This window comes from Pithys albifrons, chromosome 9, assembly GCF_047495875.1.
Source record: "Pithys albifrons albifrons isolate INPA30051 chromosome 9, PitAlb_v1, whole genome shotgun sequence".
In the NCBI taxonomy this organism is placed as follows: domain Eukaryota; kingdom Metazoa; phylum Chordata; class Aves; order Passeriformes; family Thamnophilidae; genus Pithys; species Pithys albifrons.
The window spans coordinates 7,303,481-7,317,442 of record NC_092466.1 but is presented as its reverse complement, the minus strand read 5'-3'; the positions used below and the strand labels follow the sequence as shown (position 1 = coordinate 7,317,442).

The window sequence follows — 13,962 nt, the reverse complement described above, 5'->3', positions numbered from 1 at the left end:
AGTCTGTAAAAGAGCCCTTGATTCCGAATTAATCTAGGGTAAAAATTGCGTGGGAGCAACGTAAGGGAGCGGCAGCCCTATGGAATCACACATGCAGTTTAAGCAAAAGCCCCCCGTATATATTTGACATACATATGTATGTATAAACAACAACACCGGACTTCGGGGGCCTGGAACACCCAGGGAAACCGCTGATTTTGCTTTAGGAGCTCTGTTTTATTACACTCTGTTTGAATTCCACAGTGCTATACATCCCTGTGAGCTTGAATATTTGGGAACACATCAGCAAGGGGAAGAATTCAGTGAGGTTATGCGTTTCAAACCTGGATACTTATATTTCTATTCCAGGATGCCACTGGAAGCAATTATGCACTTGAGGTCCTTGAAGGAAATGAATGTTTTAAAATGAGACACGTATTAATTAGTATCCTTAGTGGCACTTCAATGGGCTAAAATTTAGTTGCTAAATTTAAGAATCTTGGAGAATTGAGAGTTGTTCAGTCTCTTTCACTGCATACTCCTTCTACCCCATGCAAATCACCAGAAGATAGATATTTCGAGAGGATGGAGAGGCTGAGGGGTGGGAGAGTGCAGAATGAATCACTCTAAAAAGCCCTCTACTCCTTTGTAAGCTCCAATTTCCCCAAACGATGAACAAGAGTGGACGCACACACCGAAAAAAAAAAAAAAGACCGGACGGTGGAGGAGAAGGGAGCTCACTCCCAGCAGAGCCAACTTCCTTCCAGGCTCCCTCCAGGCCAGGTGAGACCAGGAGAAAATACCGACGACCCTCTCCCCGTTGCCCAGAAAAACGACTCCTGAAATGCAAAGCGAAGTTAGGCGGGTCCGCGGGATCGGGCCCTCTAGGAGCAAATCGAAGTAGAATAATTCACAAAATTGAATGTCTGAACGAGAAACTAAAAGTATCCTAGTGGTACCATAAAGTGCCTAACAGAACTAGTGGTAAATAATAGTGTGATTTTGTATTTTCCCTTAGAAACAAAAGTTTTTCTTTTGAAGACAAATTTTACTTTGCTTCTCCCCGCTTCTCCATCCCCATAGGGACAACGGTGCGCTTAGTCCAGAGGAAAGTTTAGGCAAGTTTGTAACTACAGCCCGGTCCTCGGGCGGGATCTCCCGCCACGAAATCCCTCTACATCCTCCGCCGCTCCGGCCCTGGACAGTGCTGGGGATCCGGTGTGGGACCTGCCAGGCTCCGGTGTAGGACCTGCGAGGCTCCGGTGTGCGACCTGCTGGCACCCTGGCAGGACGGCATGCCCGCACCTTTTTGCCGGCTGCAGAAGAAAAGCACGGCACTGATGTGGAACACTAAGTGGGATCTGAGATGTGACGGGGAGCGAGAAGATCAGAGCCATGGAGATAAGTCAGCTCAAGGCAGCGAAAGCTGCGCACTCCCGAGGTCCACCCGGGTCCCTCCCGCCCCACTCGGGCTGTCGTGGACAGTGAGTTTCTGCTTTGGTATGCTTTGTCTGCCACCAAGAAAAACAAGCACCAGGTGGAAGAGCATCTCCCACACGCTCTTCCCACGCAACCTCAACGACAGAGAAGGCTCGGGCACATTTTCGTTCCCATATAGGTCAACGAGAGTTTTCCCGTGGGATGTTCGGAGCGCGGACACCTGCAGCCCCTGGTTGATTTGCACAGCTCTGCCCTCTGCTTTAGCTTTTTTTTTTTTTTTAAGTCTGGCGAATTTTCGTCCAGCGAGAGCCCTCGTGGCAGACGTGGGTGCTCAGAAACCCACAATTTCAGCTGTTGTCCAGACAGCCCCTGCCGGGCAAAGCCCGTGTATCTGCGAGTTCAGTATCCGACGGCTGGAAACCGGCGGTAACTCACCGGCGTGCGGCACCGCACTGCCGACACTCTGACCATTTCCGAGCCCACGGGAGCCTCCACGGCACCGCTCCTTCGGGACGGAGCAGGTCAGCCGGCCAGGCAGGCAGGAAATGCAGGCGCCTTTTCCAACGCCTCTCGCCCATATAGCAGCACCCACGACTGCGAGAAGTTGCCGTCTCAAGCCCCGATTTCGAAGGAAGTGTGAAAATAAGCTCAGGGGCTGAATGCAGAGTTTGGACGCTGTTCCGGTCGTGGCCCCGGAGGGGCAGATTTCAGACGTACAACTGGTCTGTCAGCGGGTAGTTCAAACCCTGCTCTTAAAATAAGCGCTCTGCCAACGGGTGTCGCACTGAGAAGGTTTTAGAGCGCGTGTGCGTGGACATGTGTGCACACACTCGCGTGGCGGTTTCTCCGCGCATACTCTGCGCCACTTCAAAAAAAAAGTAAGCCCTTTAGGACTTTATTCATTTTATTAATAGACATATTAAGTGGTCTTAGCGCTCCTCACGGCTTTTTAACGGGGCCGGGGAGCCCCTGGGGGGATGGCAGGGCCCTCCCGGGAACCGCAGCCGGCGGCGGGGCCGCGGGGCGGGCAGGAGCTGTGCGGCGGCCGGCAGGGGGCGCTGCCGCCCCGCGGATGCGCTGCGGGACCCGCGGGACCGGGATGAGCCGGGATGGGCCGGGAACGGACCGGGATGGGCCGGGAAGGGAGCGGCAGGAGAGGCGATGCTCCTCGGGGCCTCCCGATACCGCTCAGCTCACCGCGCCAGCACGCAGCTCCGGGTATTTCCTCCCCCTTCCCCCGCACATGTGGGCGTTTTAGACGAGCCGGAGTCTGGCACGGATGCGTGCGGGTTACGGCTTCGCCTGTAAACCCTGTGGGGTTATGGATGTCCCGTGTTACTAACATCATTTTGGAACCGCATGTCCGGCACTCCCGGGATGAAAAGAGCCACGCGGAACCACGGCGGGGCTCTTCGCGCCGGGCCGGGCTGTGCGGCGCCCCAGAAAGGTGGTTGTGGAGAGAGGGGGGGAAGGGGCTCTGAATTAGAGTCGAAAATTAAAAAGCTAAAGTGACGGTCCGTGTTTGCTGTTCCCGAGGCAGGAGAGAGGACCCCGGGCAGCAAGGCCTTTCCCCGGTCCTTGTCCCTGTCCCTCGCCGCTGAGGCGGGCCCCCGTCGGCACCAGCGCTGTCCCAGCTGTGCAGGACAGAAATAGAGGGGTGAGGATTTCAGGGCTGGTCTCGTTGTGGAGGCCTGTGGGAAGCACCCCGTGTGTTTGCCCCACTCTGGAGCCCCGGCTGCGTGGGGAGCGAGGCTCCATCCACCCGGGGCTTCAGGTGCTCGGGGGAGACAGACTCGTCTGCGACACCCCCTCGGATCGAATCCACCTGCTCAGCAGAGGCCGGGGTGCCTGACCCCAGGCTCTCCAGGAGCCCCACATCCCGGCCCGGTTTCTGGGAGCCCGGCTTGGCTCCGCGCTTCGTGGCCCGGGATCTCGTCGCTCGCGCAGAGGACTGCGCTTTTATGGAGGACTCGAAGCACTGTTAGACATACTGACTGGGGGTTAGGACGTCCAGAAAATAATTTAATTAGATATTTCACTCGCTCCTTTAACTCAGTCAGCCCCCTCCAGACACGACCTGCCTGGGTCACATCTCCTCCCCGCTATGGTCACGAATCCCAGGGACGGGAGAGAGAAAAGGGAAACGATCCCGCCTGAAAAAGAAAAGTTAAGGGGAGCCCGAAACTTTCCTCACCGCCACCCTCATACCCGCGAAAGTTCAGCCTCGTTCATCCCGTGCATAACCGTCTTACCCTGAGGTCTCCCGCACCCGAGACCTTCCTCGCATTTTCTGCTTGACTCGTCTTTTAAAACATGAGTATTAGTTTGGAAATCCGGAGCTAGTGCCTATGAGGCCAGCCATACAATTTGACTGCGAATGTAGCGCACCCCTCCCTCCGAGGGAGGCTGCCTCTCAATGCGCTTGGAGCATATCGGGATTTCTGGGAAGGGAGCCCCTGCCAGATTTTCTCCATGTAGATGCCAAGAGGACAGCGAGAGCAGCCTGTCAAGACCTTGGGTAGGAAAAGTTCAAGAGAGGGGCTTCGGGAAGTGTTCTTGGGGCAGGCCGGTCTGGAGCTCGGGGGCCGCAGCCGAGCTAGCAGAGGCCCGGGGCTGTGCGGGAGGCACCCACGAGTAATGGCCACGGATACAAATGGGAGAACTATGAAAAAATTTAGGGAGAAGACGAAAATTCTGGGAAATCCCATTTCGAGTCCCCTTGGTGTTTGTTCTGACAGTCCCGGCCTGTTTTACCTCTGACAAAAACCTGAGGGAGCTTGTGCTCTCCAGGCTCTACCTGCGGTTTCTCTGCCTCTATGGAACCTCGCACACACAAACATATTCACACACAGATATTCATATGTAAGTATAGAGCACAGAGAGCGAGCAGGATTCGGGGTGGCGAGAGGGACCTCTAGGCTGCTGCGGCCGAGATCACCCGTTTCCCGAACGAAGTTGGACTTGGCCGTGGAGAGCTCCTCGCTGCAGCTGTAGCCTCCTCCGCTCGGCTCCAGAGCAACGGGATGCCCCTTCGGAAAGGGATTTTAGGCTAGAGGATATTTCCTCGGCGGTAAAGAAGGTTGAGGGGAATTTATCTAGCGTTTTGGAGGGTTATCCCCGCTCTGCGCTTGTGAGGTTTTTTTCAAACGGATATAATTCCTCCCTCCCCAACTGCTAAATTACTTGATGCAGTTTTCAAAGGAGCCCCGTGATTATGTCAGGATGTCTGGAAAGAGAAAAAAAAAGAAGGAAGAAAAAAGGAGTTGAAGTTTTTCCAATTCAGATTCAATCTTCAGTCCCGGAGAAGTGTAAATATGCAGAAGCAGAACACGGCTCTTCCTAGGGGAAGGAGAAGTTTCTCTTGGCTTTTTTTTTTTTTTTTTTTTTAATTTTCAGTGTTCTGGAACCAAGACCCCAGTCGAAATCAGCACTTCAAACAGCCGTCATATTCAGGGCACTTTCTCAGCCTTGCTTATGTCAATAACGCCAGAGCTTTGAGAGAAGAGCCGTAATTACCGCCGTTTGAGGGACAGAAGTTTCATGGAGAAAGGGTGAGGGGACTTAAAAAGTTAAGATACTAGCGATTCACGAGGGATACGAGTAGAGCTACAGGCAAATCTTTCTCTTTCTCGGCACTCTCAGCTCTGTGGGGCCGAAGCCCTGCTCCCGGGTGTGTTCGGGCAGGAGAGGTTTTCCCAAACGTGTGAGACCTGGGAGAACGGCACCTCGTTGCAAAAATCTGCCCAAAGACTTGAGTTACTCTATATAAAACTCTCTCTCTCTCTGCTCAGCGCTCGTATGCACGTGTAGGTACGGATGTCTGTCTATATGTGCAGCCGCCCCACTCCTGGAGATCAGATTTACATTTCCTACATAAAGTGAACTTCTCCCTCCACAAAGTGCACACAGCGCGGGGTACACAAAGGGAAACACGGCCCCAAACAAAGGCGCAAGAACAGTTGCGTGCCCAACACTGTTTTGTCACTTATATTTAGCCCGTCGATTTGGTATTGTGTTAAAAATACTGGCAAGCTGCGAACAGATGCTTTTAGTAGAAAGCGGGGAAGACAAATAGAATCCATCTCGCCCCTTACTGGAAACGAGTAAGGACCATTTAGAAAGAGATTTATTTTTTAGCATATTTTAATGCAGCGAAGTAACGGATTCTTTGTGTATAAAGTGGAAAGAAAATAGAAAACAAGGTCCGGGAACGAAGGAAAGAAACGCTAGACTGGTTTTAAGACTCCCCCCGTCCTTTGGTTCAACAGAAACATTAATTTACATTAGCAATTCCGCATCTTTAAGATAAATTACACAGCGGCGTAATAGATTTAAAGTACGCCAGATTTTTTTATCATTAATTGTAAATGTGCAAAATACCTGCTGGTACTTCACTTTAGAAGAATGTAATTGGCAAAAATGGGAGGCTGATGAATAGATAATAGATCCTTAACTACCAATAAACAGTAAGCACCAGCCAAGAGTATTAGGATGTGATCATAATTATTCTGCAGTTCCAGCCAATGGGAGGAGGAGAACTCAGCCCTAAAATCATCTCCGGACCCAAAGGTAAACGCGAAAATACGGACAAGGCTGGAACCGGAGACGTGATCCCCTGTCCCGTCTGCGAGAGCCCGGCGTGTCCCAGCTTTGCACGATGCAACTGCCCTCCGCTTTGTGTTCCGCACCGCGCGGTGCGGGCAGTGCGGAGAAGCGAAGGGGAAGTAAATAAGTTCGGAGAAGGAGGACGACCCGTTCTGTCACCAGGACGAAATCTTTCCCAAGCGGGGCATCTCTCCCTGACGCCCCGGGGCTGATCAAGGTAACCTCGCTGGGCTCAGAGCACCCGAGAGGTGGCAGGGAGAGGGGTGTTGCTCTGGTGGAACAGCCCAGCTCCCCCATCGCCCCTTCCAGAGGAGATGCGGTGTCCCCCACCCCCTGACCCGTTGAGTACCCCCATGACCCCCGTCTGCCTACCTTGGTCGCCGAGTGGAGGCAGGGGAGGAAGGGAGGGCAGCGCGGCGGCGGAGGGGCACGGAGCGGGGCCGGGCGCGGCGAGGTGCGGGGGCGGCGGCGGGGCGGGGGCGGCTTTGCGGGGCGCCGCGCTCCCCCCGCGCTGGCAGACGCGCTCCCGCCGCACTCCGATCCGCGGCTCCATCCCTCCCGATGGCGCTGCCCGGCGCTCGCCTCCCCTCTGACGCACTTTAAAGAGTCTCCCCCTTCAACCTCAAGGCGAGTAATAGCGACCAATCATCAAGCCATTTACCAGGCTTCAGAGGAAGCTGTTTATGTGATCCCAGCACTAATTAGGCTCATGAACTAACAAATCGTTTGCACAACTTGTGAAGGGGCCGATCACATCCATGGATTGTCTTTGGACTTAGGGGGGGAGGGGGGGCCGACCGCCTTTTCCTTGCAGGAGGGAAACTTCTCCCAGCAACTTTTTTTGTGTGTGTGTGTGTGCGTGGTGCGTGTGTGTCTCCCTTTTGGGTACCGCTGGCTGCCGCTGCCTCCTTTTCCTCCAGCCCCTGTCTATTTATGTGTGTATCTATCCCTCCTCAAGTCACTCCCTGCTGCAAACTTCCCCGGATCGTCTCCCGCGCACCAGAGAGAGACGGGCAGAGATTGGGTCGGGGACTCTCGTCGCGGCAGCATGTTTCAGCCCACACCCAAGCGGTGTTTCACCATCGAGTCGCTGGTGGCCAAAGACAGCCCCTTGCCCGCGTCTCGCTCCGAGGATCCTATCCGGCCGGCGGCGCTCAGCTATGCCAATTCCAGCCCGATGAACCCTTTTCTCAACGGCTTCCACTCCACTGGCAGGGGGGTCTACTCCAACCCGGACTTGGTCTTTGCAGAGGCCGTTTCCCACCCGCCTAATCCGGCCGTGCCGGTCCATCCCGTGCCCCCTCCTCACGCCCTGGCCGCCCACCCTCTGCCTGCTTCGCACTCCACGCATCCACTCTTCGCCTCGCAGCAAAGGGACCCCTCCACCTTCTACCCGTGGCTAATACACCGCTACCGGTACCTGGGCCACAGGTTCCAAGGTACGTTCAACTTTTCTTCTCCTTCCGATCCACCCCTCCCTCCTCGGCGGCTCCCGGCCGGCCCCCGCCGTGCGGATGTTGGGGGACCGCGGGTAGGCGGGCGGCCTCTGCCCGGAGTTGCGGACTCGGCTCGGCCGGGCCCGGGGTCTTTTGTCCCTGTCTCCCGCTCCGCCAAACTTGAGGGAGCTGTCAGAGCCGAGGGGCTTGGGCTTGGTTTTGTTTTGCTGCTTTTTCCCGGTTTGTTTTGGTTTCTCGTGAAGAGGGGGAAAGCGGGAAGGCAAGGCCGGCTGGGACTTCATTAGCTTTCTGCCCCCATTGAAAGCAGGGAAAAGGTGGATATTTTTTGTTCCGGTGTGTTAAAAGCTATAAAGGAGCCCTCAAAGGAAGCGGCCCCGCAGAGCGGGGAACGGATTCGCCCTGAGGCTGAGGTTCCCCGGGAAGGCAGCGGTGCCCGCCGGGCTGCCGGGGCCGAGCTGCGGGGCCGCAGGAAGCCCCCGCAGCCACCCCAAGTCCGGCTGCTGCCCTTGCTAGAGGGGAAGAAAATGAACGAACCTCAAAGAAAAGAAGAGGGAAGTGTGAGGGGGGAAATTAATCCCAGTGCCGGAACAGCCCGGTGAGATGGGGCTGCGGAGGATAGCCAGGGAAGGGGCAGGGAGGGCGATCCCGACCGTGCGGGCAGCGAGGGACTTCAAATGCCAAGCGATTAATACCCGGCTGAAGGGAAATAACCAAATCCAATGGCGGGCAATCAATAAAATCCCCCTTGTTTAACCCTTTGTAATAGGCAGCGTCTTCTCCGAAGGGTGAGTCGGTTTCTGCTGCAATGGGTCCAACTCCTGCCTCTTTCGTTATAGACAAACCAACCAACAAACAAAAAAACCAGCCTGCACTGGGAGGGATTCAAATGCAATTTTTTTCCTTCTGTTTTTATTTATTAATTCGGAATGAAAACAAACCACCTGCATGTTGCCTTTTCCCCGGCCTTCCGCAGCCTGGCCGCTGCAGCCGGATTGGAAAAGGAGCCAGTCTCTCCGAAACCAGGCGATCTGAAACACAAAATGGATTATTACCCTCTCAGAATAAAATTACAGGTTTCGCTCACCAAATTATTTGTCGCATTCACCAGGCGATTGGTAACGAGGGATAGATGAAAGGAGGAAATGTCCTGGTGTTGAGCCACAGTCTGATTTCAAACACACCCTCCTTCTCCAATGATTTTTAATGCACTTACAGAGAGAGTCCCTCGGTGCCTTTCCCTCCTTGGAAGGACCGACCCGGAGAAGAAGAGCGGGGACACCCTGAAGGGAGATGATCACCGAAAAGCCCCAGTTAACCCACCCCCCTCTACCGCCCCCGCTCCCATGCAGGCCGACAGGGATGGGATGGGATAGGATAGGACGGGATGGCCTCTCTGTGGCCTCAAAGTTTGGTTCTTTTTTTCCACGCCGGTTCTCGTTGCCACCGAGACTGTGTGGAGGGAGCCCCGCTCCGGCCAACACAGCGACAGGACGAAGGGGAGCGGAGGGAGAAAAGCCTCGGCCGAAGTTCTGGGCAAGGAAAGCAGAGAAAGGCCGGGGGAGCGGGCAGGCGGCTCCGCGAAGCCGGTGGCGGCCAGGGCGTCTCGGGGGGCTCGGCCAGGGAGTCCCGAGCGTCGCTACCCAGCTGTCCGCGACAGGAAAGTGGGAACAACAAACAAATAGGGAAAGATTTGAGGCTGCCGGTGGTCGAGAGGAAGGGGGGCAGCCGCGGGGATGAAGCCGCAGACACCGCAGCCGGGCTCTGGCCAATTCTTTTCTTCTTTTTTTTTTTTTTCCTTCCTTTTCTGTAGTTCTCCCCAGGTTGTGTTTTAGCATTTTAATTTCTTCTATCACTCTCCTTCACCTACTCATTTATCCTTCCCCTCTACCTATTTATCAAGGAAAAATTCAATAAAAAAGGCTCTGAAAAATAAAAAAGAAACTGTAGTCGTATTTCTCCTGCGAATAATGGTGGGAGAAAAAAAATGCTTTCTGTAGAAAGTCCTGACGAGTGCATTTGGGAAAGGTGTTTTGCTAATCTCTTATTTTACCCTGTTGCCCAGGGAATGAAACCAGCCCGGAGAGCTTCCTATTGCACAATGCACTGGCCAGGAAACCCAAACGGATCCGTACAGCTTTCTCCCCATCCCAATTACTGAGACTGGAACATGCCTTTGAGAAGAACCATTACGTAGTAGGAGCAGAGAGAAAACAGCTGGCACACAGCCTCAGCCTCACAGAAACTCAGGTAAGGGGGAAATAGGGAACGGACAGCTGGGAAAGTGAAAGTACCAGCATCTCCTTTGGAAAACCCACCCGTCCGGGCCGAGATTCGGGCGAAAATACGGGCAAATTCTAGGAGGTGTTTAGGCCTTTAGTCCCGAGCCGGTGGAGTGGAGAGAGGGGTCTACCGTCACCTGTGTGTTGCAAAGTCCTTTCCCGTTCGTGATTTCACTGCTTGTGCCGGGGGTCGTGATGCCTCGGCCCGGCGTGGGAAGCCACAGCACGATTTGTGTCCCCCGGGCCGCCCCGGCTGTAGCCTCGGCCCAAGTGGGGAGGGAGAGGAGAGATCGGCGATCTAAGGGTCCATCCGTTTTGCTGCGGGACTGGTTTGACCCTCAAGAAGTTCGATGTTACGGGAAAAGCCACCAAAACAAATGCGTGGAGAGGGGAAAGACCCCTCCTCTTTGGACTCTACGGCAGAAACAGAGTTTCTTGGATGGTTTTTTACTCATTTCTAGCCCCGCGTCCGGCAGAGGGGATGTGAGAAGCCGGTTCAGGAGGGCAGAAAGATGAAAAATAAGAGCAGAGAAATTACTAACAAGGAATCCCCCTCTGCTCCCCCCGTCCACCCCCCTACTCCTCCCTCCACTGACTGGCTGTGGGCCAGAGCCGCACCGGAGACTGTTTCTGTCGTGTATCTGGCGGGACGATTAGAGATGTTTCTGCTCCGGTCGTCCCAGGGCGAGGGTCTCGGCAGGTACCGTGGCCCGGCACTCGTGGGGCGGCGCGGAACCGGCGCAGAGCAGCGGCGTGGGGAGGGTGCAGGCTCCCCCCGACGGCGGGGGACCCACGGACGGCGGGCCCACTGTGAGGGCGTTTTTCACGCGGTTTTCTCTACTCCGGAAGAAAAGCTGGAGTTTGGAGGGTTGTCGTTGGTTGTTCTTGTTGTTGTTGTGTGGGGCTTTTGTTTTGTGCCCTTCCAGGAGACTCGTGGAGAGAGGATTCCAGATGGGGATTGTCTCTGCTACAGTATGAGGCACTGTACTAAAAAAAAAAAAAAAAGGCAAAATACCCAGCCGCAGCCTAGTTCAAAGTTCCCAGTAAACACAGCGTTCTCCGGGCGGATTAAGTTGTAACACTTTTTTTTTCCTTAACTCCTTTTCGTGGGGGAAGCAATAAAGAGGTTGGAGCTTTTGTTTTAAAATGTCTCCCTAACAAAACAATAAAAAGGGATCGCCACTTTTATGAGGTTCCCCGAACAAGGGACCGGTCACAGGCTTATTTCTACTGGAAAGCTGTATTTAAGGTGGTCTTTGTGCTGCTTGATTCCGAAGCTGGTTGGGGTCTTTTGTCCGGATGTCAAACCCCCAGTCCCCTACAAATGAGCTCCCTTTTGGGAGATCAGTGTGCAGAAATGAACCGTCCTCCCCTTCAATTAGCAAACTAAAAGCAAATTAAACTCACCCCTTGTTCCCCGCTCAGCTTTTTAATGGGGGACTTTTGGAGAATATGAAAATGCAGCAGAGATGTGTGTCCGGCCAGTCAGGTCTCTGTTCTGAAGAGGCAGCGAAGCGGGTTAAACCAGCTTATTAAAATGCTCCAGTTCTCTTTCCCCCCTTGCTGAGGCCTTTATCAGGCACTTTCAGACAGAACCAGAGTTTGAACTGCTTTAAAAAAAAATGTTTACCTTTGGACGCTACAAGGAGTGTGGCCAGCTCTGGAGATTGCTCCCAGATCAATACTATCTGTAATTAAAGCACTGAAGTCAGCTGTCGGATGGTTCAGTCAGATGTACTCGGCGCTGAACAAAATCAGAGGGATATTTATAATGGCACTTATAGGTTTCACCGCGCTACCATAGCTCCTGGACGGCGCGTCCTGGGGAGATGCTGCAAAGGGCGACGGACGTTTTTATATTCGGGGTTTTTCTTACATTTTATTCACTTTTCCATTAGGAATAAATCTCGTACCTCCGCTCCCAGAGCCCCATCCTGGAATGGGTGAGGCCCTCGGTCTGCTTTGACCCATGGGCCGAGCCGGGGCGTGCGGGCAGGTGGGAGCCCCGCAGCCGGCCCGGCCTTCCCCGCCGCAATCCCGAGGCCGCGGGACTCCTCGCCAGGCGCGGGTAATAGAAGCTTCTCTCGTGGCGGCCCCGACGGCTCGGCCGTCGAGGTAACAGCCGCGCAGCCACGCTGTGTTTTCGCCGTGTAGGCTACCTGGCCACTGCTCGGGCCTGCTCGTCCGAAGCTCCTCGCCCCCGGCCCATGTGCACACACGGGACATCCTCCCCGACGGTGCTGCCCGGGTGCGGGAAGCGGGGCAGCGCACACGCATCGGGGGCGGCTGCCCACTCCCGCACGCCTGGGTGCTGTGGAGGTGCCCGGTATGCGTGGGACAGCCTGCTTGTGCCTTTCCCGCAAAGGTTTACGTGGCAGATGGGCCCCGGCTCTGCTCGCCGCTCTCCAGGGCGCGGAGCCGTGAGACCGTGGTATGGACAGAGCTCAGTGCAGGCAGGGCACGGCCCAGGTAGCACCTGGAGCCCCGCGGCAGGTCCAGGGAAGCGGGGGGCGGGCAGCACCGGTGGCCGGGCAGGCGACGGACTCAAACCTGGTGCCTTTCCCCCCGCAGGTAAAAGTATGGTTTCAGAACAGACGGACAAAGTTCAAGCGGCAAAAGTTGGAAGAGGAAGGTTCAGACTCACAACAGAAGAAAAAAGGGACTCATCACATTAACCGGTGGAGAATCGCCACCAAACAAGCCAGTCCAGAGGAAATCGACGTCACGTCGGACGATTAAGAACTGGCACTTTGGGACTTTTCAAAGCCAGCACCCCGCCAACCGAAAGTGTTAAAGGCTCACACCCCCTCGGCGTGGCGGTGCGGGGAAGGACATGGAGATCTTCATCAAAACGCGATTCCCGTCTGAGAGGGAGCTGGGAGCGAGCGAGGGCCAGACATCGAGGGGTCCGAACTGTGGCACTGCCGGCACCGCTCTGGCAAGGGGGATCTGTCAATCAAAGCCAAAACACCGAGACGAGGTGATTGACAGGTATTCCGTTTATCGCAGTCCACTTTTAAAAGCATAACGTAAAAAAAAATATAGAAAAAATGTTAAAAAGGAGAAAAAAAGCAAAAAACCCCTCCCCAACCAAACCAGAAAAATTACCACCTTACAGGACATTTTGCACTTCACAGTTTTTTCCGTCTTTGAAAGAGAAATTTCCATAAACGGCCAAACCCCACACCTGTTTCAGAAACTTGAATTGCATGTGTAAAGCCGTCTGGGCAAAAAAAAAAAAAAGGTAAAAAAAGAAAAAAGTTTAAAAACTACTCTGGTTCCTAAAGACAGAAATGAATTGTAATTTTTTTCCCTTTAAGACAGGTTCCGTGTGCTTTTTAATTTTATTTTACGAGAAATGTGCAGTCTGTAAACATTTTATGATAACTTCTGGCGTCAAAGTGTTTGTGAAAGCTAAATGAAGTAGCAGTAACAAAGCATAGTGTTCCTTCCGGATGGACAAACACGGTGGGGAGGGGAGGGACGGGAGGGAAAGGCGGGGAGGGGGGGAGAGGGGAGGGAGGCTGGGTTTGGTCATAACTTTTGCTGCAAAAAAGAAAATCAAATGAAATTATCTTCCCCCACCCTCCCCATCGTATCTCCATTGCAAAACCGGATGATGATTATTTTTTAAGATTAATAAAGCGCAAACCCAGCAACCAATTTTGGCGGTGGGGACACCCTCTAGGCTGGGAAGATCCAGAGAAAAGAGACTTAAAATCGTGAATTTTTTTTGGTTTTTATTTTCTAATGGCCATTTTCATTGGGGCAATTTTCAAGCACTGACCTTATAATATTCCGAGATCATAGAGCTACTAAAAAAGTGACAAATGTTTTCTTCATGTCTCCTATACCAGAATGTAAATATTTTTGTGTTTTGTGTTTAATTTGTTAGAATTCTAACACACTATATACTTCCAAGAAGTATGTCATTGTCAATATTTTGTCAATAAAGATTTATCAATATGCCCTAAATTTTTAATAAGTATCTTTTCCATTTCACCCCCAAATTTCTCGGAAATCAGTAGTTTTTCCCCACACCGCCTTGTTTTTAGCTGCTGAACCCCTGCGGTCGGAGCCTGCGCTTCCGCGGCCGCGCCGCGCGTTCCTGCGGCCATAGTGGCATTTTCTTAATGTATTCGCTGGCTGGTAAATAGATCTCTAAAAGTAAGCCACAGAGACCCACTTGATGTAAATAAACA

The 13,962-nt window shown here is 53.6% G+C and overlaps 1 protein-coding gene across 1 annotated transcript; it reads left to right on the top strand.

Annotated features, from left to right (window-relative positions):
- The first annotated feature begins 5,927 nt into the window (after positions 1-5,927).
- Positions 5,928-13,729, top strand: EMX2 (empty spiracles homeobox 2). The gene is given in 5 exon segments (XM_071563195.1): positions 5,928-6,192; positions 6,195-6,241; positions 6,983-7,463; positions 9,544-9,728; positions 12,332-13,729. Coding segments are annotated over 5 exon segments (1,131 nt in total). The 5' UTR covers positions 5,928-5,942; the 3' UTR covers positions 12,500-13,729.
- The last annotated feature ends 233 nt before the right edge of the window (positions 13,730-13,962 follow it).